The following is a 23,458-nucleotide window of genomic DNA, read 5'->3' on the forward strand; positions in this document are numbered from 1 at the left end:
TGTCACTTGCTGTATCCCAATCCCCGTTGTCACTGGGGAATGTTTCAAAAACTCTTATTTATAATTTTTCAGGCTGGCTCCTGGTACTTCATGATAAAGGTCAAAGCTATCAATATCAGTGTTTGTCTAGGAATCCATCAAGTTGGAGCGGCGTGCCTCCTGCAGCAGGGGCAGGTGCTGGACATCACCAGCCACTTTTCTATGCATTCTGAATGAAAAACGTACTGGCATGGCAACTGTCGGACAATGTCCCCACAGACAAGATCTTCTAAGCAGATCATACATTCTTCTTTGTCTATAGTTGTCTCCAGCTTAAAAACTTGTTCAGGAGAACGGTTGAGATGACGAATTAATCGGTTTAGACAATGACTTAATCGTCTTTGGATTCCTAGGTAATTCCCCATCTCTTGATAGTGTTATTGGGGAATCTGTATACTTCTGATTGCCTTCTAGGGACCAAATTCAAGTTTGTGGATGGTAGAGGACCAATTCTTCATGGATGGTTCTTGACAAGGCAGCCAGGTCTCTGGGGAAGGCATTGCCCAAGACTCTGTTTGTTTTCTTGAGGCAGGGTCTTCTGTGTAGCCCAGGCTGGCCTCCAAGTCATGATTCTTCCCAAGTGCGATTTAGAGGCATGTACCACCATACCCAGCAATATTACCTGTTTTTATTCGTTTAGTGACTGACATCAATCTAATCATATAAACAGAAGCATGGCAGTAGTCATAGAGATAAACAAGATGAGAGGTAAACAAGACATAGCATGGGATAGTGCAGGACTGACTTTTAGGATAGGGAGCAAGAATCCAGGAGGGAAGCCAAGCTCCTTCCAGAACATCATGAGATCTGGAGGAAGGCAAAGGAATCTCACTATGGCTAGATGACATGGGGAGTGAACCCTGCCTTCCTCTTTTTGGGTCCATCAGCCAGGAGGTAAGTGTCTACTCAGATGGACAAGTCTGCCTAGAGGCACCAGGAAGATAGGAAACTAGAGACAGGTCACAATATGCCTGATGTTGAATATTGGTGTGAACTGGGCTCCAGCCGGCATGGATTGTGTTTGGACAGAGAAAAGAATCCAAGGTTGGCAGCTACCCAGAGATACAAGGGAACATGTTGGTGAGGAGGCTGGAGAGCAGGGAGGGAGTGAGGGACAAAATTGGAACAGAGGTGGGGACTCGTGGAGTTTGTATCCAGAGAGCCCTAGAACTTCTCCCACCCATCATGAAGAGACAATTTGCTCAGAGTGCCTGGGTCCCAGACAGTGTGTCCAGGGACAGCACTTCTTTTCCTGTGAAATCCAGTTTCTCTTGTGTTTAGCTCCTTCCCCTCACTGACCATCAGTCAAAGGTAGACATTGGCTGCAGCTTCTCAGAGCGTTTATTTTTTCTGAGTACAAGGCAGTGAGGGAGGAATAACTGAACCAGACATGTTAGTGGAATGTGGGCTGGCTTAGGCAAAGGAGTTGAAGTAGGGGCTTAGGGATCAGCAGAATGGGCAGCACATATATGGAGCAGCTTAATGGGAAAGAAGGGCATGAAGGGTAGCTATAAGAGCAGCTGCAAAGGGTGGGGGAACCCTATTCTCCTCAGCTGCCCCCTTCCTGGATCTCCTCTCCTCCCCCCTTAAATTAAAATGATTATTTGAGGCAGCTCAGGTCCAAGTCTAGAAGGGTCAGAAGACACAGGCTGGAGAGTAGTTTGCTCCGGCCAGCAGAGCGAGGTTCTGGCGAGAGGCAGGGGTGTTCAGGCCTCTTCAGCTGTGGCATCAATGCCCGCATAAGTGAAGTTTTCAAATAGCGACATGTTCACATAGGCCTGGGGACAAAGCAAGTTTTAGTATGAGCCATTTCTGGACTCAAACTCCTTAACTTTCATGTAGTTGGTACTGATTTGAACAGATTCAAGTTGGCCCCATGATCAAGGGTAGTCCATACCAGCCCAGAGCAGTGAGGGCATCAGACCATAGCTGGGAATCTCAGATGAGAGGTCCTAGACACAAGTGTTAGATGAGGCCTTTCTATGTACTCATCCCATCAATTATTTGCTCATTTGTTTACTCATTCATTCATGTAGCCATCAATTCTATGGCTAGTGTTGACAATTCTATCATTTATATGACTGATCATGAATTCATCATGAGTATTACTTAAGATGAATATTAATTAAGATGAATATGACTCTCATCATATGAAGAAGTATTTTCATCTTTACTCATTTTGATGTATTTCTCCATATATTTACTTGCTTAGTCATTTAGTCACGTGATTGGTTATTAGATTCCATTATTAAGTTGTACACTTATTCATATGATTATCTTATCTACTTGCTAACTTCCCTCCTTCACATTTGAGCCTTTCCTGTCTCATTTATTCACCCATCCATCCTTGGTGAGTGGGCCATTCATGCCTTCTTCTCTGGCTCTGTGCCAGCTAAGGAGAATGATACCAGATAACGATGTCCTGATGGCCTCAGCAGAGGAGGACAGGCAAGTAGTTTGGGACTGTGGGGTGGGAGAAAGGGTTGATGCTGTGGTTAAACACTGACAATCCTGGAAGGCTGTAGAAGGGCCTAGTGTCTAACCCAGCAAGGCCTGTAAGGGGGCTGAGTTTTGGGCCTAGTCCAGCTGTGATGACAGCTTCAGCTGAGGGAGTTTGGGTGAGCAGTGTGGTGGGGACCGGGACTCAGTGGCCCTGCACTCCTGTGAGCTTGGTGAGCCTCCACCGCCATCTTGCCCAGCCCCTCACCTTTCTAGCTTCCAGCATGCGGCCCAACTGCAGTGCAATCTGAGCGAATGGAGGGCGCTCATAGGGACGGTCCCGCCAGCACTGGCGCATCAGCTCGTACCTACAGACAGGTGTTGGGAGGGAGGGTCAGGCCACTGTCACCAGGTGGGGGCACAGGGCTCAAAATCAAGGTCACTCATCACAGACATGAGGTCCTAGAGCTCAAGGGTGAGTGGCTCACACTTCATCGTCACAGTTTCGAGGCTGCTCCATGCGGTAGCCCTGGGGCAGCTTTTCATAGAGCTCAGCACAGGTCATGCCACAGTAGGGGGTACCTCCTGCAGGAGAAATAAGGCTTCTTCAGTCTAGGGGAACCCCGTGGGTAAGGTGGGGTGCTCTGGGAAACTGGGTGTGGACTCACCAAGGCTCACTATCTCCCAGAGGAGGACTCCAAAGGACCAGCTGAAATGAGAAGGATAGACTTGATTGCCTTCCAGGACCTGGGGCCCAGTAGTTTAGTCTGTATCTACCCAGGATGTGCAGCCCCGTTCCAGACCCTGCATGTGTCTACTCTGCAAGCACCTGGCCTTGACCAGCTGCCATCTATACTCCATTAATACTCCTTCATAACCTCTGACCTTGGGTTCAACAGAATTGCATTTTTATTGAATATTTACTATAGTCCATGCACTGAGTGCATATGTTCATTTAACTCTCAAACCAACTCTATAATAAAGGCTCTATTAGTACCCCATTTTTTTTGCCAATCCTGGAGCTTGAACTCAGGGCCTGGGCACTGTCCCTAAGTCTCTCTTTGAATATTTGAACTCAGGGCCTAGATGCTGTCCCTGAACCCTTTTGCTCAAGGCTAGCACTCTACCACTTGAGCCACAGCACCACTCAGGCTTTTTCTGTTCATGTGGTACTGAGGAATTGAACCCAGGGCTTCATGCATGCTAGGCAAGCACTCTACCAGTAAACTTATCCCTTATTACTCCATAAGACACAGAAGCACCAAGAGATTAGCTAGCTTGCCCAAGATCACACAGCTGACAAGCAGCAGAGCAGATATTCAAACCCAGTCAGTCGGTCTCCAAAACTCTTGTTCTTACCTACATCTCACAGAGTAAAGAACTCCATGTAGGTATATGTCAAGGCCAAGGCCAAGGCAAGGAGTTCTAGTAAGGGGAGGGAATCTAAGAGGTCTTGAGGCATAGCAGAAAGTAGGCACATGATGATCAAGGGGGCATTCAGTATGATGGACAACAAACAGGGCAGGGCAGGCCAGGTGAAAGGGTTCAGGGCTTGAGTAGAGCAGGAGACAAATCTAAAAAGTTGGGCAGGTCAAGCGTTAGACTGAGATGGACATTCTTGAGTCAGAGGAGGAGCGTGCCAAGATAGCTATCTGATATAGGGAGCCCAGAAAAAGTTGGATCATAAGCTGGTAATATGCTCAGGAAATCATGAGTTTGCCCTGTGGGAGAAGGTTAACATACTTCTTGAGTGTTCTCTCCAGCTATCCAAGGGACTACCCATTGCATCGCCTCAATCTCGCACAGAAACAAAATCCTAAACTGTCCCTGCCTCAAAAACACCTTCCCCTTGGGAGGGAGGGGATGGTAGGGGAAAGCAATGGAGGGGGTAACAATGTTCAAGAGGAAGTGTACTCATTACCTCACTCATGTAACTGTAACCCTCTGTATAGTATCTTTACAATAAAAAAATTAAAAAAAAAACAAACAAAAAAAACACCTTCCCCGATAAAACTTCCTTCTAGATGGTCCCCACCCAGTGTCTAAGGTGCTGGACTCTACCAAGGTATACTCAACATGCATCTATGTCACATCTGGACCACACCCAACAGCCCCAATCATGCCTTAGACTACTCACTTTTGTCTATTTTATGCCCAAGTGATGTTGGAAGGCCAAGGCTTCCTGCCCCTTCCCACCCCCACACTCACACGTCACTCTTGGTGGTGTAGACACTGTAGTTCAGAGACTCTATGGCCATCCAGCGCACAGGGAGACGGCCCTGGGAGAGAATGAGTCTGGGGTCAGGTGTAGAGAAAGGGTCTAGGCAGGGGCTCGGAGGGGGAGGGTTGAATGAAACTTGCCATAGTCTTCTTCACATACACCTCCTCCCCCCGAGAAAGGCCAAAGTCCGCGATCTTGGAAGCCAGATTCTCTCCAACTAGCACATTGCGGGCAGCCAGGTCTCTGTGGATGAACTGCAGGTAAAGTCCGAAATCAGGGAAGGGAGGAGTGAGGGAATTCAAGATCATCAGTCTTGAGTACAGTGGGGTTTGTGTGCGGATATCTGAGGTGCCTTTCTTCCTGTCCACATAGGTCTCAATCTTGGATAAGCTGACCTGTCTAGGAAAGGTCAGTGCTAGCATGTTCCCTTCTTCCTGTGACCTGTCTCCTTGGCCATGTGCAGGTTGTATCCCTCTGCTTAGGACCATAATGACTACAGCACATTTTCTCTTCTTGCCATGTTTCCTACTTCCTTTCTCTCACCATCTCCCCATTGATGATGGCCCCCTTTGAGCCTTTCTGGAGAGCCCTCCCTCGTGGCCTTCCGCCATCCTCCAAGAGTCTTCTCTATCAGCCTCTCCTCCTGTACTGGCTCTGGCTCCTAACTTTCAAAGGCCCTCAAAATTTAACTCTGTGAGATGCCTTCCCCCCCACCCCCACCTCTGTCTGTCAGTCATGGGGTTTGAACGTTTGAACTCAGGGCCTTGAACTCTGGGCTTGGGTGCTGTCCCTGCACTCTTCAGCTCAAGGTGAGCGCTCAACCACTTGAGCCACAGCGCCACTTCCAGTTTTCTAATGGTTTATTGGAGATAAGAGTCTCACAGACTTTCCTGCCCGGACTGGCTTTGAACTGTGACCCTAAGATCTCAGCCTCCTGAGTAGCTAGGCGTGAGCTACTGGTGCCCAGCCCCTGATCCTTTTTGCTCAAGGCTGGTGCTCTACCACTTTGAGCCACAGCTCTACTTCTGGTTTTCTGGTGGTTAATTGGAGATAAAAGTCTCATCGATTTCCCTGCCCAGGCTCACGGCCTGGTGTGGAACAGTGATCCCCAGATCTCAGCCTCCTGAGTGGCCTCTATAGGTGTGAGCCACCAGTGCCTGGCTCACTTTCCTCAGTCTCAAATTCCCTTCTGGCAGCAGTCCCCCCACCTCTTTCCTTTTACCCTTCACTCCCCACTGGAGTTGCATCTTGGGATGATAGCTCCTAGACTGTTTTTTCCTGCCCAGGCTTTTCTCCTGGCCTCTCATCCACAGTCATCCATTCCAACAGAGCAGACTTTCCCTCAGGTACTTCAGGGGCTGTACCTTCTCCAGCCTGCCTCTCATTCGCTGCTCCCTCACCATGGCCCTTCAGTGGTCTAGAGTCCAAAGTCATGTCCTTTTCATTGTTCCTCAGCCCTCCTACCCAGGAAGAGCCACTCATTTTGCCTCTTGAGGTTGGTTCAGGCTCTGCCCCCCCCACACTCACACACACCTGCTTCTCACTCAGGTACTGCATGCCATTGGCAGCATCACTGGCAAAGCGCAGCAGCTGCCTGGAGCTAAGGGTGGATGCTGTGCCATGCTCTCGGGCAAAAGCTGGATCAGTCTCCAGTACCCGGCTCTTCCGAAGAAAATCTAGCAGGTTCCCATAGGGGGCATATTCGATAGCAATGTACAAGTAGCCTGGAAAGTGAGGAGATAGAGGGTGGTGATTCAGAAACAGACCGTGTGAGCAGTACCTGATGGTAAGAGATGGGGAATGTGAAGCATGCAGCAGAATGGAGTGATATGTGGTTGAACAGCTCTTTGCAAGCCACTGATATAGAGGTAATGGCCAATGGTGGGGCTTTAGAAGAAAGGGGTAGGGCTGGGAAGGTGGCTCAGTGGTAGAGTGCTGGCCTTGCATGCCTGAGGCCCTGGGTTTGATTCCTCAGCACCACATAAGCAAAAAGAAAAAATGCCAGAAGTGGCGCTGTGGCTCAAGTGGTAGAGTGCTAGCCTTGAGCTGAAGAGCTGAGGGACAGCGCCCAGGCCCAGAGTTCAGGCCCCACGACTGGACCCCCCCCAAAAAAAAAAAAGAAGAAAGGGGTAGGTGATGAGTGGAGGGCTCACCTCGGTTCTCACAGGCCCCCAAGAGATTGATGATGTTAGGATGATGCCCCAATTTGCACAGAACTTCTAGTTCTCCTGCAAAGTCCCGATGGTCATTTTCTGATGCATACTCTGTGTAAAGAGTCCAGTGTCACTTTTGCCACAAATAAATGGGGAGAAAGATCATGGGCTGTTGAGGCCTAGAGGCAATTGCTGGTAGAAACAAGGTGGGTTTGGGATCTTTGAGGGATAGAGGGTCAGGCTGGGGTTAAGGCACCTTTGAGCATTTTGATGGCTGCATTCATCTTGAGACCATCCTTCTTGATCATGGCCCGAATGACTTGCCCGAAGTTCCCCTCCCCAATGAGATCCTCAAAGGTAATATCTTCCCACTCAAGCACAGGGTAACTGAGGGGCTCTGGCTGAGGTTTTGGCCGTCGGGTCAGGGTCAAGGTCCCTGAGCTGAACTGCAGAATGGTCTCTTCTCCCTTCATGGGATAAGACAAATGGGAAGACACAAGAAACACAAGGACAGGAATACAAGGAAAAATGGACAGAGGGCACCCTGGAGCTCAGCTTGGGACAGAGACTTAAACTGACACAGAATCAGAGGTAAGAGAGCCACAGGAGGGTGGTTGGCTGAAGAGGTATCCCAAAAGAGAAATGCCGAGGTCACAAGCTGGAGGTTTAGACTATGGAGCTCCAGAAGGTAGAACCAGGACTTATGGGGAAGTCATTAGAATGCTGCCAGGTGAGTCAATAGAAAGAAAGATGGCATTTTGACATTTAAAACAGAAAAGAACTAGAGTGAGTTGTACTGGAAAGTAGTGAGCTTCCCATTATTGTGCTGATCCTACAAGTAGGCTTTTTTTAAAATCCCAATCAGGAGAGGTGACAGCTTTGGGTACATTTAGTGAGCATCTCCTACATACTAAGCCCTTGGCTACTCAGAGCCAGTGTTAGAGTTTTCTTCCCCACAGTAGTAGAAGCAGAGATTACTCTTGCTCACCCACTTGGCATCTAGCCATAGCTCTAAAGTCAGGACCTGAAGAAAGTGGGATCCTAACAAAGAAGAATGGACATTCCATGTATGAAGTTAGAGGTCTGTCTGGGCCAGGTTGATGGCAGGACAGGGGATCACTGAACAGGACCAAGGAGCTGCAATATGAGAACTAGAAGGAGGATCACCACAAACCTTGTGGTGGGATGAAATAAACCCCAGTTTGATGGGCAAAGCTGGGGACATAGGTCACATGGATGTACACAAAACATGGATGGTTGAAGGCACACATCAGAATGGACCAGCATGTTCTGTGGCCTCACCATACACAGATGCATGCATACAGACCTACACATGCATATCTACGAGCACCCTGAGGATGCACAAGGACACATTTATTATGCATGGAGTACCCACACTGGTACACATGCACACACATTCATATCCACACATTGCTGTATGCAAGCACATGTAACAGGGATGCATCTTGATATGTTAGGATCATATGTGCATTAAAGGCTGCTTTCTCACTGCCTTTCCTCAATGTTTGTCCCAGTTACCCTCCCCCTTGGCCCCCTGGCAGTGATGGCTTTCTGTGTGTGCTGACCTCAGAAGCAGGGACAACATCGTCTGAACAAAGAAGCCAATTGAAACTCTGGATGGATTTTTTAAAGGCATGGCAGAGTCACTGGCCTTGGACACTGGGCTTTCTATCATAAGAATCAACCCTTAAGAGAGAAGAGGGTTGTTGTTTTTTATTTGTTTGTTTTCTTTTAAATGTTAAAGCTTGGCTCCAGATATCAAGAACTAGACCTGTGGGGTCAAGGATAGAGTTCAGATCCCAATGACAATAGTGGGACTTGTTTAAAAGAGACAAGCCCAGTATGATGAGGTGATATTGAGAGATGCCAGCCCCCCTCCTTCACCTCACATAAATATCTGGCCAGAGGATTGACCTACAGGAAGACAGAAAACTCAGGCAGGTTAGCGGGGAATCCTGGAAGAAAAGACACATACTTTGCTTCTCATGTGTGAAGACTGAGGCAATGCTAGAGGGGCAAAGCCAGCTATATTATTTGGGGTCACAGCCCTCTACTGCTGCCCTCTGCAGAGTACAGGCAAGCACAGGGCAGTTTCTACAGAGGGCTTTGGGATTTGGGAGAATGGAGGCTAGGATAAGAGTCCACAGCCTGAATGTCCTGTTGGCAGGAGAACAATTCAGGCCCAGATGTGTGGGGACAAGAGGCTGGTTCCCAAGCGGGGAGGGCCTGTAAGAATAGACCCAGTTGCCTCTCTAGGATATTACCATGCCATCTAGGCTGGCAGCACTCCCACGGGAAAGTTCAAGACTGGGAGGAGAATCTCAAATTAACCACCTCCAAGCCTGAAGTTGGCCAAGGTTACAATACAGACAAAACTGAGTTCTCTTGAGCTGGAAATGTTAAATATTTCACCACTAAAATGCAAATGGGCTCGAGCTGAGTTCAGTTCTACAAGAAGAAAGAAAATGGTATTTTGCACTGTTGAGTGCAATCTTACATGTGTAACATTAACACCTATGTTAATGTATTGTGTACAAGTATCTGCATATGTATGGGCAGAAACACACACGCACACACACATACGCGCGCACACACACACACACACACACACACACACACACACACACACACACACACACACACACACACACACACAAAAGGGCAAAGCCAAGGACACTCACTGATCCTGACTGGTAGGTGAAGGTACGCCTCCGATGTAGGCAGGTTCTACGGATACACACCAGGGCTAGTAGAGCAGCCAGGATGGTGAGGCAGGTGGCAGAGATGGAGCCTACTACAGCCAGGATCAGCTGCTGATCTAGGCCCTCTTCAGCTGCCCGGCTCTCTTGGACTGGGCCCTCACTCTGTAGACCTGGACACAGAGGAACATTGGGGGATGCCTATGTTGAGGAATCGTAAGGCCACCCACAGAGGAAAATGGGTGAAAAGATGAAAGATCCCAGCACTAGAACATGGGGAGGTAATCTGTATAAGAGGCCATGGGGAGCTGTATGATTGTTCCAGCTAGCTCAGAGCTTATGTCACTTGTTGGTTGGGGCCTGGGATGTCATAGCTTAGCTCTAAGATGGGGGGGGGGGGTGAGGTGGAACTCAACCAGTTCCAGAGCCCGGGAGTCCTTTGGACACTTTCCTCTCACCATTGCCCAGGGTGGCCTCTTCTACTGTGTTGCTCCAATCTCCGAGACCCTGCACGCTGGCTCGCACACGGAACAAGTAGCGTGTGCTGGCATTGAGGCCTCGGACAATGGTACTTGTCTCTTCGGGCCTGTCCACATCCATCCACTGTGGGTCTCCTGAGCCTCCGGCCACTTGAACCTCCACAATATATTTGGATATAGGCCCAGAGAGGGCCTCTGGTCGCTGCCATGTCAGCTGGATCTCAGAGTCAGAGAGGGCCTGGGCCTGGAGGTGCCGGGGGACTGGAGATCCTAGGGAGAGGGGAGTGAGAAGGCAGAGCCAGACTGGACCAGCTATGTAGCTATGCCCCCTGCCCTGGGAACCCCAGAATGGGAACCTCATTGGCACCTTCCTCCATCCTCCCAATCTTGGATGGATTAATCTTTATTCCTAGGCCACATTCAGCCTCATGCTGCTTGTTCCTCTAATTCTGGTATCTCTGTTTCTCTCTCTGTTTCCCCAAACTCCATCAAGCCCCTCCCCATTACTCAGGCTCACATAAACCATGACCTTCCCATCCTATATGCTCTGGTGATGGAGTCATCCTCCTTAGGTTCCATGTCCTGTCTGACACCTGAGATACATCCTACATTCTCTCCATGTCCACCCAGTCTCCCGAAACCTCCTGTGTCTCTTGAGTCTCCCGTGTCTTTATGTTTCCCATCCTCATCCCCAGCTCTTCACCTCGCCCTGAGCATACCACTGGGGGGCAGGAGCACGTGTGCAGGGGGTGAGGCAGGGCCCAGGAGGGTGCAGTGGTAGAGTCGCACATCCAGCTGGTAGTGGGTGCCAGGTGTGAGTCCAGTCAGGAGGGCAGTGCGGGCCTGGGGGGACGAGACATTCTCCCGCCGCTCCTGCCCCCGCGCTCCATCCCATAGACGCAGCAGGAAACCATCACCCACCAGTGGCCCGGGTACCGAGGGTAAGGACCAGCTCACTCGCAGCCGGTCAGGGCTCTCCACCTGCCAGCCCTCCAGCCATGGCTGCAACGAGGGCTCTGGGGCCAAGAGATCAAGGGTCAGAACTGTCAAATGGGTTCTTGGGGCTGGATGGGGCAACGCTTCCCAGTGGACAGGGTAGGAAAAGCTCTTATAAGGTAGGGAGGAGCTCCTGTGCTAGATAGGATGTAACAACTGTGAGTGGACAGGGCAGTAGCCCCTGAGGGAGCTAGGGAAGAATGACTCTTGGCTTCTCACCAGGACAATCCGTGGTCATGAGGGTAGGAGGCCCCCAGTTCCCCTCTCCTCCTTCCCCTGGCCGGCTTAGCTGTACTCGGACACTGTATCCTGTCTTCGGCCTCAGATTCATTAATGTGACATTCTCACTGGGGTCCACTGTGGGTAGAGTGTGCCACATATGTTTAGTCCCAGCTGCTTTCTGAGGCCACCATGCCCCACCCCCTATTCCACCCTCCCTCCCTTTCCATTCTCGCCTTACCCTCCCACTTCCTCCAAGCTCTATACTTCCCTAGTACTCTTCCCACTCACCCACAATGGCAGACCAGGCCATCATGCTGTCCTGGGGCCGGTAGTGCAGGCGGACAGAGGAGATGGGTCCATCTCCAGAGAATGAGACCAGTGGGGAGACCACGAGCTGGCGGCTCTGCTTGGCCAGGAGCCGAGGTGCTGTCAAAGGCACTGGGGGTACTGCCAGGAGACTCAGGGTAAGACTCACTGCTTTGGGCTTTGGACATCTCTATGTATTGGTTTGGATCTGAAGATCCTCTGGACTAGATGGGAAAAGACCAAGTTCAACAGATGCTGGAAGTGACTAGGGCCCAAGGACATAGTTCTCTTGCCTGTAGAGCTTGGGGAGCATAGGACACAGCCATAAGGACATAGGTTTCTCAAAAGATGTTAAGTGAGAGTGTGACATGGTCAGACAGGGGTTGTGGAAGAGCACTGTGTCCATGCAGAAGGGTCTGGAATACAAGGCAGGGGACATTCTGGGTGCTCTTTGCTCTTGTTCCAACCCCACCCCCCTCCCGTGAGAGGTGCCAGAGATGAACTGTCTGCTCTGCCCTTGCTGTTCCATAAGCTTAACCTCTAACTGTCACAGGTAGTGTTTAGATGGGGCTCACTGCTTCAGTGGTATAAATGGAAAAACCGAAGCTCAGAGATACTGAATAACTAAGGGCACCTGACCTGGACTCCTCAAATCAACTCTACCCCCTTCTACCATGGTCACTGTCTCTATTCTGGCCTCAGTTTTCTCTCCAGATTATTGTATGAACGCCTTTTGTTTTCTTGCCTCTTCTAAAAAAATTCCACGGAGGGTATGAAGGAACAAAGGCAGGCAGGCAGCAGGGAAGGAGGTAGACAGATAGGCATGGAGAACAGAAGATGCAGAGTAGTAAGCTGAAGGAGTGTCGGGCAATAATGAATATGTTGGGAGCAGGTGCAGATTTAGTGAGGGAAATGAAGTTCAGTTTGGATCTTGAGAAACCTGTAGTTCATGTTGTTCATGCAGGATCAGATGTACAGGAGGTAGCTGGGTTTAAGATGGGCCCCTAAGTCATATGCCACTAAACAACCATGCTGACTTTAGAACAAGACTTCCACAGAATTTCCACCTAACTTCATGGAGATCCCACCAAACAGCTCTGGGGTTAGGAGAGGTAATTGCAAAACACAGGTGGGAGTCCCAAGGGTTGGCGTCTTGGAAGTAGATGCCATTTTAAATGCTAATAACTATCAGTATATACTGAGCACAAACCCTGTGTCAGACAGATAGTGTGCTAATTACTTAAACGCATCATCCAGTTTAGTCCCAGAACAGGCCCTATCCAATGAGTTCTTTTAAGACGAAGAGAAACTACCTCCAGGTAACAGGGCTAGGAGTATACACCCAAACCCACCCCTGTCCTGGTGAATGAACTCAGAAACTTAGGTTTGCTTGGAAAATACTCTTATCCCTTGGGCTACTTGCCCAGTTCAGGAGCTAGGAATTTTTAGAGAAAGAATTCAAATCTCAGTCAAATGAAGGTGTGGGCCCGAAGCCTGGGATGGCAAAGGCTGAGGGGGGGAGTCAGCTGAAGGTGGATGGTGGTGATGGATCAGGATGGTAGGGTGGGCATGGTGAGGAACTGAGAAGCAGAGTGTGCAGGTGAGAAAGAGGTAGGTAGGGGCCGTGGTAGGGGCAGAGGTCAAGTAGAGCCTGGTGGTGGTCAGGAGTGTGAGCTGCCCAGGGATTATGGTGCTGAGGTAAAAGGATGCCTAATCCAGGGAAGGGGTGCTCTATTCAGAGAGCGATCCTGGGCATTGGCAGTACCTTTCTTATTCATCTGGCTGATTCCAGTGCATGTACTTGTTCTGGACAGCCAAGCAGATGTCCATGTGGAGTGGTTCAGAAATGGAACAGTGTGCTAGAGGCAAAGTTAAAAGCATACTGTGTGCAGTGGTGGGAGGAACATGGGTAGGTAGGAGGCAAGGCAAGTCTAGAGATACCCTCAGTTTCTGAATCATGGGATGCCCTTTTCAGATGGGACCAAGCTATGTTCCAGCCTTGACACTGCCCAGCCCAGATTTCTTTTCTTTGACTGGTGCTGGACAGTGACCTAGATGTCTTTGACCTTCGGCGAGGATCCCTGGTGTGACCTGCATCAAATAGTCCCTACTGTACCTACTTTCCATTCTCCAATAACCTTAAGATATCACTGACCTTTGACATTGACCTTGAATCGCCGGCTGTCTTGGCCACCAGATGTGGACACACGGCATTCCCACAACCCGCTGTCCCCAAGAGCCAAGCGGGGTACGTCGAACTCAGCTGTGGTCCTGTCTGGCTCCACAATGGATTTGGTAGGCTAAGAAAGACAAAGGGGAGAGGAACAGAAAATGTACAGCCATGAGGCAGATCTCATGTCTTTCTGGACTACTGCTGAGATAGGATCCCAGAGACATCTTACTAACTAACCAGATCCCATTGGAGCCATGGCCAGGCTACTAGGTAGAGCCTACAGAAAATTCTGAAGGGTTAGGGACTGAGGAATCAATTGTAAAGCTGGTGGCATTAGGGCTGACCAGGAACACGGTGCCATCTGGCTTCCGTAGCTCTATGCTGCCCCGTACTGGGAAGGGGTTTCCTGCAGCTGCACAGTTGATCCGTGGCATCGTCTCTAAGTTGAACTCCAGTTCTGAGGCCATGTTGAGGATCTGGGGGATCCGGTCTGGTATGAGAGAAAGGACACTCATCCTGGTGCTCCCATAAAGCAGACCCCTGACCACTGAAATACACCTCCTTCTTTGCCCTGCATCTCAGTGGAGGCCTCAACACTTCTAGGCACTTAAGCCTAGAAACCAGCAAAGTTCTGTCCAACGCAACTGCTCTCAGCCCCAGATCAAATCATCCTCAGCTTCCACCTCCTACCCCTTCCCAATACACTTCCTACAATCCCCCTAATACTCACAGCCAGGCCTATCACCACTCTCACAGCCAAAGCAGTTCAGGGCTTGTTCCTTTCTGGTCCCTGGCCACAGACTCCTGCTCCTGTAGTTGGCCCAGCCATGAAAGGTTCTTTCGAACACAAGCCTGACCACCTTGTGTCCCTTCAACAGTTTTCATTCTCTCTTGTCATATTGAATGTGTAAACCCTTTGGCCACATATTCAAAGGCCAGTCCCTCAGCCTCGACTTCACTGTCCTGGTACCCAAACCTGAGTCTCAATGCCTGGGTTTTCTCCACATTCTTTCCTGGCCATTTCTCTCTTATCCGCTGCATCCAGTCCCAGCTCTTCTGTCCTCCCAAAAGCCTTCCCTTATTCTCACACTGCTCTGGGTTTCCTTTGGCTCTATACTCTGATCTGCCATCTTCCATGATACGGGAGGCTGAATGGTGAGAACTCCTGGCAGACTATTTGCTGCCTGAGGGTTAGAATTGGGCAGATAACAAGGAAAGGAGGAGGGCTAGGGAGATATTTGGTAAAGGCTGACTAGACTTGAGGGATCTCAGAGACCCAGATGCTCATACCTGACTTCTCACAGTGTACTCCATGCCACCCAGAGGGGCAAACACAGCCACTGAAACGGTCACAAGTGCCACCATTCTGACACTGGCACTGAAGGCGGCAATCAGCCCCAAAATAACCAGGGGCACAGGCTGGCAAGAGAGGAGATGTGGTTAGAAGGGAGGGCCTAGGGGCCAGAGGCCAAGAGAGCACAGATGGGGCCTGGTTTGCATAACAGTCTGAGTATAGAGACCATCAGTCAGGTGACTGTGGAGGGCTTGGTGTGTAAATCAGAGTCGGAGTGAAGAGTTTGGGCCAACCTAGTGGCCATGGAGGCCATGAGTGAGTCCATACCTTCCTGGCACTGGCTTCCTCTCCAGCCAGATCCACAAGAACAGCCATAGGGGTCTGGGAGGCAGAAAGTGAGCCCCCGACAGCCTGCTGTGCCTGCACATTGCTCCTGGCAGCTCTGCCCAAAACGGCCCTCTCTGCAGGCTAGAAAGAAGGTGTGTGGGTGTACTGGCCCCTGTTCAACACCACAGTCCCCATCCTAGCAGGCACCTCCACCCTCCAAGCACCAATGCCTTGGTTCTAGGACTCTCCCAGCTGGGCATTCTTTCTTGCCTGGGTCCTAGCTGCCCTCCTCCTTACCCTGCTCACAGCGGGTACCGGTGAATCCGGGGGGACACACACACTCCCCATCATGGTCATGGCAGACACCTCCATGCAGGCAGCCTGGGCATTCCTTGGCACACCCTGGTCCCCAGCGTCTGGCCCCACAGCCTGGAGGACAGTGACTTCAGCTGCTGACTTTTACCTACCTTCCCACATAGACTGAAGACTGGGGTAGCTCAAGGATCCTTGGGAGCCCACCAGAAGGACCCATGGGGCTCATAGCCTCCCACACCACCCACGACCTCTGCTCCTGACCCCGCACGATGAGCCGAAAGAAGGCACTGCCTAGGGGGCTGGCTTCCAGGTAGGTGGCACTGTAGATGCCGCTTGATGGTGGCTGTACATTTTGGAGCTGCAGCAAGAACCTCCCATTCTGGGCTTCATGCCAGTCCAGGGTATGGAAATAGGATCCTGGGGATGGGGGATACAAAGGTTTAGGGGCCTCAGTGCAGCAAGGTTACAGGCCTCCCTCTGCCCAAGTCACATCCATGTGCCCCATGGATCAGATCTGGGGATAAAGCACCATGAGATGTTGGTAACCAAGCCAGAAAGCTGGGGAACAGCCTCTTCTTCATACTTTGGGAACCACACAGTAAATCACCAAGTTCTAGCCAGTCTACTTCTTCCTCATATTGTAAAACAAGCCAACGTCTCCCCACACTTACTGCCTCCACCACCTTGGCCTTAGCCTCCAGCTGCTTAGTACATGGACTCTGCCTCCATGTTGGATCTTTCTAACAACCTCCACTTGCCCACCCATGGGATTGATTCTTCTATAACATTCCTTAACACCCCTCACCTTCCAGACTCTCAGAGCACTCCACTGCCCTCAGGACAAAAACTCAACTCCTTAGCAGTTGTTTTTCTCCAGTTGAGTCCCCAAACCCGCCCCCATACTCTCTGTACCTTGCCTGACGCCTAACAGTCCCGAATTGCTTGGTCTCTGCAGGAAACACCTGGTTTTTCAGACCCTCCAAGCCTTTGCTCTTGTCAGTTAGGCTTCCTGGAATGCCTTTCCTCCTTTCTTGCCTGCCTCGTTTGTCTTCCCACTTCTGAGCACAGTTGTAGATGCCCTTGAGTCTAGTGTTTTCCTCTACAGGCTCTCCTTTCAGGGCTTACACTATTAGCCAAATGTTCCGTTCCTGCCCCAGCCTCTTCTTGTATCTGCTCAGGACAGCACTGATAATCTAGAGAATGATGTCTCTTGCTACATCCAGCTCAGGGATTTTGGAGCTCAGGGAACAAACACTTCCTTCTCAGGAGCCCATGGATGCAAGAGTCTGAGATGTAAACCGGTCTGAGAGCTCTCCATTTCAGTGGCCAAAAGGCCAGATAGGGTCAAGGTGGAGGGCAGACGTACAACTGTAATCCATAGGTCTGTCTGCCATGGGCATCAAGAGTCAGGGCTGGGTAGATCTTTGGACGAGCTGGACTTTTCAAGCCTGTGTTGAACACCTTGGTAGAGGTTCTTTTTGTCCTTGTAAGGACTGCTGCTCTCACCAGGAGGGATGTTCCTACCAAGATGGACTACATGAACCTGCTAACACTCAGGGGAGAGGCAATTGTGGGCACTTTAGCACTTAAGAGGTAGCTGACTATTGGCTCCTCATCTCCTAGTACAGTAGGAAGGTGACTCAGCGCTAGAGCTGATAGGTCCAAAGGATCTTGTTCAGGACAGAAAAGGGGCCCCAGGAGCTGGGCACCAGTGGCTCATGCCTGTAATCCTAGCTATTCAGGAGGCTGAGATCTGAGGATTGCGGTTCAAAGCCAGCCTGGGCAGGAAAATCCATGAGGTTCTTAGATCCAATTAACCACTAGAAAGCCAGAAGTAGAGCTGTGGCTCCAAGTGATAGACTATGAGCAGGAGAGCACAGGGACAACTCCCAGGCTTTGAGTTCAAGCCCCACCACTGACAAAAAGAAAAGAAAAGGGGCCCCTTTTTCAGAAAAGGAACAACACATCAAGCTGATGGGGCCAAAGCTCAAGCCCCTGAAGGAGAATTCAGTGCAGGGGTGGTCAGAACCAGTGTCCATCAGCCCAACCAAATGCCCTTCTCACCGTTGTTCTTCCAGATGACATCCGTCTGCTTTTCCCTGTGCACCCGGGCAGAAAGCACAGCGGTGTCGCCTTTGTTCACTGTGTGCGTGACCTTGTCTGGGAACAGGTGGGCTGTGGGTGGAGTGTGAGGTCAGTGTTGGGGGCGGGCATCCTTCCTGGCACCCTCCCCCCCCCCGCCCCCCCGCAGGCCGCACTCACCCCCGGGGCTGTTGTGCACGTAGAGGACCCGCGTGCGACGTGTCCCGGACCCGCCCAGGCAGGAGAAGACGCCCACCAGGTCAGAGGGCTTGGAGAAGCCCCGCAGCGTGACCTGGTGGGAGCCGTTGCGCACCACGTGCAGGGGCTGTCCCGGCGGGAGGGTGCGCACGATGCGGTCGTCCTTCTCCAGCAGCAGGGGTGGACCCCAGACGTCCGAGCCCCTCCCCGCTCCCGCCTCCCCGGACACACAGGTCAGGAAGAAACGCTGCGGGTCGGTGAGGCGCAAGTTGGCCAGTAGTGTCAGGTCCACCGCTGCACCTGGGCGAGGACAACGGTGACTCCATGGTAGCCTCAGCCAATCCTCTAGCCTTAGAGCCTCTGCTCCGGTCCTTGATCCCCTCTGAAGGGGGAGCCTCTTTTCCCTTTCCTGGTACCTGCCTTCACCCCTTCCCTGCCAGACACCTCACTACCTTAGGTCTCTCTGTCTCTGTCTCTGTCTCTGTCCCTCTGTCTCTCTGTCTCTGTCTCTGTTTCTCCCCCCTCCTCCTCTCTCTCTTTTCTCCCCTTCCTGGTGCCCTGAGGCCCCTTACCCTGGAACAAAACCCAAACCATATAAACCTCTGGCTCCTGCCAGATGGCTTCCCTTGACAGTCCAGCTTCCCAAGGGAATGATCTATGCTCCCCATCTCTTTTCCTCCTTGTGAGACCCCTTAGCTAGGCTCCTCTTTAAAACTGCTCTGCCAACTTTGCCTCTGAGCCATTTCTAGTTGCTCCTATCAGGAGATGTAGTCTGGAACAAGCATGGAGACCACAGTGTCTCCATGCCCCCTCCTTGTCATTACAAAAATGGAGAAATAGTTGATATGTCGAGGTTTCAGGTGGGCCTGGAGCAGAAACAAAGCTGGCCCTGTCCTGTCCAGAGATACAGGGGGAGACTTGGGACCCAGGTGGGCGCAGACATGGGTAGGGCTAGGTCTTTGCTGACACAGAACTCACTGCTTAGTTGAAGGGACAGACATGGATGCTGTGAGCTGAAGAGGTGCTCTGTGTGGGAGCAGAGAGGGAACTTATCCCAGCCTGAGGAAGGAGGAGGTGGAGGGGTATCTTCAAGATAAAACTTGAAGGCTTTTGGGTGCTGGGAAGGTGGCTCAGTGGTAGAGTGCTTGCCTGGCATGCATGAGGCCCTGGGTTCGATTCCTCAGCACCACATAATCAGAAAAAAAAAAAAGCCGGAAGTGGCTCAAGTGGTAAGTACTAGCCTTGAGCTGAAATGCTGAGGGACAGCGCCCAGGCCCAGAGTTCAAGCCCCACGACCGGACCCCCCACCCCAAACAAAACAAAACAAAACTTGAGGGCTTTTGAAACTTGGGCAGGATACCATGGGTGAAGAGAAGGGAGAGGAGAGGGCTACAGGTGGGAAGTGGGCATTCTAGACACAGGGAAAGGTATGGCATGAAAACCATGGTAGGTGGGGAGGGAGCTGTTCAAGTTTGGGTGACTGAAGCACCTGCAGAGACCATGAAACTAGAGGCTAGTTAGTCTACCTTAGCTTCATGACCTCACACCTTCTAGGCCCCCTTCTTTCCTATCCCTGCTTGTTAACTATCCAGTCATTAATTAATTTAAAGGCCATATAGTTTATTAGTTACTATCCTTTGAAAGCCTGCCATAAATGAACAAATCTGGCATTTACCGGCCACCTACCAAAACCTTTTCCCCATTGAGTCTTCATGGCCTGTATTGAAGGATGACATTCTTTCTATTTACAAGGAATGATCATTATGATCCTACAAGCTTCTTTGAACAAGTTCTTCCACTTTTGGGCTTTAACTGTCACCTCTGAGTCAGTACTGGGCATAATCTTTCACCTGAATAATTTTCCACAGTATTTCCCAAACCTGCTGGGTTATTTGACTCAGGAGAATACCTGCTACCCGAGACCATGACTAAGGAGTCCTGTCATACAGCCACTGTGAAATAATGGAACTTTATTGACTATTAACCATGCAAGGGGCACTTTACTGATGTTCTCTCATTTTACCATCTTGACTATCCTGGAAGGTGGGTGTTATTAGACCCTTTTTGTAGCCAGGAAAGGAAGAACCAGGGAAGTTAAGCAACTTGCCCAAGGCCATACAGTCAGCAACTAGCAGAGCCAAGTTGTCCAAATCTAAAATCCATACTATTGAGCATCCTGATGACTTACAAAATTCTGCAGAATGCTTCCTAAAAACCCCTCGACACCATCCCCATCTCCCAAGCCCATTTTTGTTCAAGCCTCACCTGAACCATCCCAGCAAACATCCTCCCCGCTCCCAGCTTATCCTCCAAAGTGATCCATCTGACTCAAAACCACTTCGTGAGCCAGGTGCTGTCATCTGGCACCTATAATCTTAGGTACTCAGGAGGCTGAGATCTGGAGATCCCAGTTCCAAGCCAGTCCAGGCAGGAAAGTTTGTGAGACTCTTATCTTTAATTAATCACCAAAAAGCCAGAAGTAGAGCTGTTGCTCAAGTGGTAGATTGCTAGCTTTAAAAAAAAAATAAATAAAAAGAAGCAGCAGCAGCAGCGGCGGCAGCTCACACTTTGAGTTTAAGCTCCATGATTAGCACAAATAAACAAAAGCCACCTTGTGACTCTTGACTATAATCCTATATGGCTCCCCACTGCTCTCAGGAGAATGTGCATGCTCCTGAGCACTTGTGTGCTCACAACTTATCTCTCTGGCTACTTTCCCTGCAAGCGTCTTTTCTCCTATGTACTTCAAAGACTCTGAGATGTGCATTTATTATTTGGCTTCCACACCTCTTTTTATTGTTATTATTAAGGTGATGTAGAGAGGGATTATAGTTATATAAGTTAGGTAAAGAGTACATTTCTTTCTGGACAGTGTCACCCCTTCCTTCACTCTCTCTCAGTTTTTCCCTCCCATCTTCACCCATAAGTTGTATAGTTCATTTTCAACAAAGTGTCTGGTGAGTACCAGTGCTGTATTTTTTTTTAACCCTCTGTCCCTCCATTTCTGTGCCTTCCGTTAATACTTCCAGAGACATATAAATGAACAGAACAAAAAGAAAAGAAAACAAAAGTAGCAAAAAAGAAAAAGACTCTTGTTTTCATTTCCTGGAGTTCATTTCGATAACTATTATTTCTTATGGATGCACATAGGCATTGTGCCTTCTGTTCTTCTCCTACGAGTATCTTCTTTTGGTCTCATTGTATGTGAATGCCTAGAAACTTGTATAATTTATTATGTTCTGTTATTTTAGATCTAGCTTTCACATACTTCCACTCCTCTTAATGAAATCTTTCCAAACTCCATTTTTTTGTCTGCTGCCTGAGGCAGAATAAGGTGGCTCCTCCTTCTCATTGCCTCCTCTCCCCTCACGCCCCCTCCCCTTGTCTGTCTCTGTTTAACCTTCATCCTTGGGCCTGTGTTCCCCACTAGATAGCAAACCACTCAAAGGCAGCTTCTGTGTTCTAGTTCTCTAGACAGCAGACTGAAGAAACCAGCCCACTTGTTCAGAAAGCTTTGCCAAGAGCCAGATGCTGTACTGAGCACACTGCATACATTATATTGGCTAAACTCTATAGGAGCCATAGGTCAGCATCACGGCAGGTCTAGAGGTTGCCGGCCTCAGGTATTGGGATATTCTTGGTGCTCAATAAATCTTGTCCGGTGAATAATTGAGCTCAACACACCTGTAAGTATGCACTGAAAATGTCACAGGGCCATTGACTACTCCCACTGACCCTGAGATTCAGTGCTCAGTGGCTGTCCACACCCCTGCCCTAGGACCAGGCTGCAGTGATTTCTAGCTCTAGCATCCTGATTGCACTTTCTGGCTGATCAAAGTCATGACAATGATGATAACAGTATCCTTTTTTTCCTGATTACTTTTTACTGTGATAAAATACACAAAACCTAGACTTTACCATCTTAACTATTTGTAAACACATTGTTCAGTGTTTTTAAATACATTCATTACATTGTGCAAACACCACTGTCTATCTCCTTAATTCTTTTCATCTTATTAAACAAACTCTACCCATTAAACAATAAGTCCTATTTCCCCTCCCCAGCTCATGGCAACTACTATTAGGCTCTGTCTCCATGATACAACAGGGTTTCTTAGAGGAACAAATAAAGACCTTGGAGTCTGGAAATAAGGTGGAGGGGAACGAGGTGGGTGGGAAAACTTACCAACATGAGAGGCCAAGAAGAGAACAGGCAACAGGAAAAAGGAGCCCAGCCAGACCATACTCCAGAAACTCACCCAGGCCAGCCAGAACCGACTAGGCCTGGGCTTAGTTGCTGTGGTCTGAGTTCTTGGCCTGTGCTGATCAGTGTGCCCTGGTGCTGGGGAGGAAAAGGAAATGAGGTGGCTTAGATGGGAGGCGTGGTAGGAGTGGGGTGGGGAAGGTTTGTCTTGTTTCCCAGTCTCTAGGCCCCCCCAGTCCAGCTCACATGAGGCTAGGGGTGAGTGTGGCCTAGAAGGCTCTAAAAGGAGCCTTCTCTCCGCCTGAAAGGTGGGGGTCAGGAGAAGGTATGGCAAGGACAGCGCTAGAGATGTTTGGGTGGATGTTTCCCATCCCTTCTCCCTTCAGCCCTGAGTCTTGCTGGCACACAGGAGGCAGGAAAGGGAGGAAGCCAGTGGCTTCCGCCTATTGAGGAGGTTTGGAGGCAGGACGTTGTCCTGTAATCCCCCCTCCTCCCAGCACAGATACACAATGCAGCCCATGTGACTTTTCATGGCCTTCCAGGACACAGGCAGTGTTGCATAGGATTTTAGAGAGGAGTTCGCATGCATCCTAAGGATCTTTTTTTTAAAATATGTTTTTTTAAATTATCTTTAAGTAGTTGTGCAAAGGAATTGCCACTCAGTTAAGCCATTGAATTGCCACTCAGTAAAGCCCTTTATGAATACAATGCATCCTGATCAATGTCACCTCTTTGTCAGTCTCCCCCATCCCTTCCAACTCCACCTCTTCCAAGGATCTTTTGGATCTGAGAATGTACACTCAAAGGAACACAAGGCTCACAAAGATCCTTTCAGTCCATCTTGCAAAATTCTCTTACTTTACATGTGGGAAACTTAGACCTGAAGAGCTTAAGAACATACAGAAGTCATGTCAATGCTGGGGCTTGAACTTATGACTCGGGCGTTGGTATGTTAGTGCTGGTTGTTCCACAAGGATACACATTAAGCAGACTCAGGGGAGCATGCAAGCAGTGAGTTGTGATGTAGATGGCCCTTAGCTGAGGCTGCTGACAAGGCTCTAGCCCATTGTCTGTTGTGATTTATTTTGCAGCAAATCCGTGTCTATTCCTCTGTATATGAAGGCAGCAGAAGTCTGTAGGGGAGATATACCCACTCTGTGTGTGTGTGTGTGTGTGTGTGTGTGTGTGTGTGTGTGTGTGTGCGCGCGTGCGCACACGTGCTCAAGTGCACGTGCATGTGCACACATGCCATTACTGTGGGCTTAGAACTTAGGGCCTCTGACTTGACCT

General features: G+C 49.9%; 1 protein-coding gene across 1 annotated transcript; it reads right to left on the reverse strand.

The window, feature by feature from the left end:
* Positions 1 to 1,362: 1,362 nt before the first annotated feature.
* LOC138823658 (tyrosine-protein kinase receptor Tie-1) lies at positions 1,363 to 22,353 on the reverse strand. Its single transcript, XM_070017134.1, has 23 exons — positions 22,151 to 22,353; positions 17,947 to 18,264; positions 17,749 to 17,859; positions 15,946 to 16,101; positions 15,667 to 15,798; positions 15,370 to 15,510; positions 15,039 to 15,167; positions 14,093 to 14,238; positions 13,731 to 13,875; positions 11,558 to 11,716; positions 11,267 to 11,404; positions 10,771 to 11,067; positions 10,031 to 10,321; positions 9,555 to 9,745; positions 7,109 to 7,319; positions 6,853 to 6,963; positions 6,233 to 6,423; positions 4,840 to 4,953; positions 4,687 to 4,757; positions 3,147 to 3,187; positions 2,967 to 3,063; positions 2,747 to 2,846; positions 1,363 to 1,817 (listed from the first exon to the last, which is right to left on the reverse strand). The coding sequence occupies exons 1-23, from the start codon at positions 22,206 to 22,208 to the stop codon at positions 1,746 to 1,748; spliced, it is 3,420 nt and encodes a 1,139-aa protein (XP_069873235.1). The 5' UTR covers positions 22,209 to 22,353; the 3' UTR covers positions 1,363 to 1,745.
* Positions 22,354 to 23,458: the final 1,105 nt, after the last annotated feature.

This window comes from Dipodomys merriami, unplaced genomic scaffold, assembly GCF_024711535.1.
Source record: "Dipodomys merriami isolate MVZ:Mamm:240054 unplaced genomic scaffold, mDipMer1.0.p SCAF_121, whole genome shotgun sequence".
NCBI lineage: Eukaryota > Metazoa > Chordata > Mammalia > Rodentia > Heteromyidae > Dipodomys > Dipodomys merriami.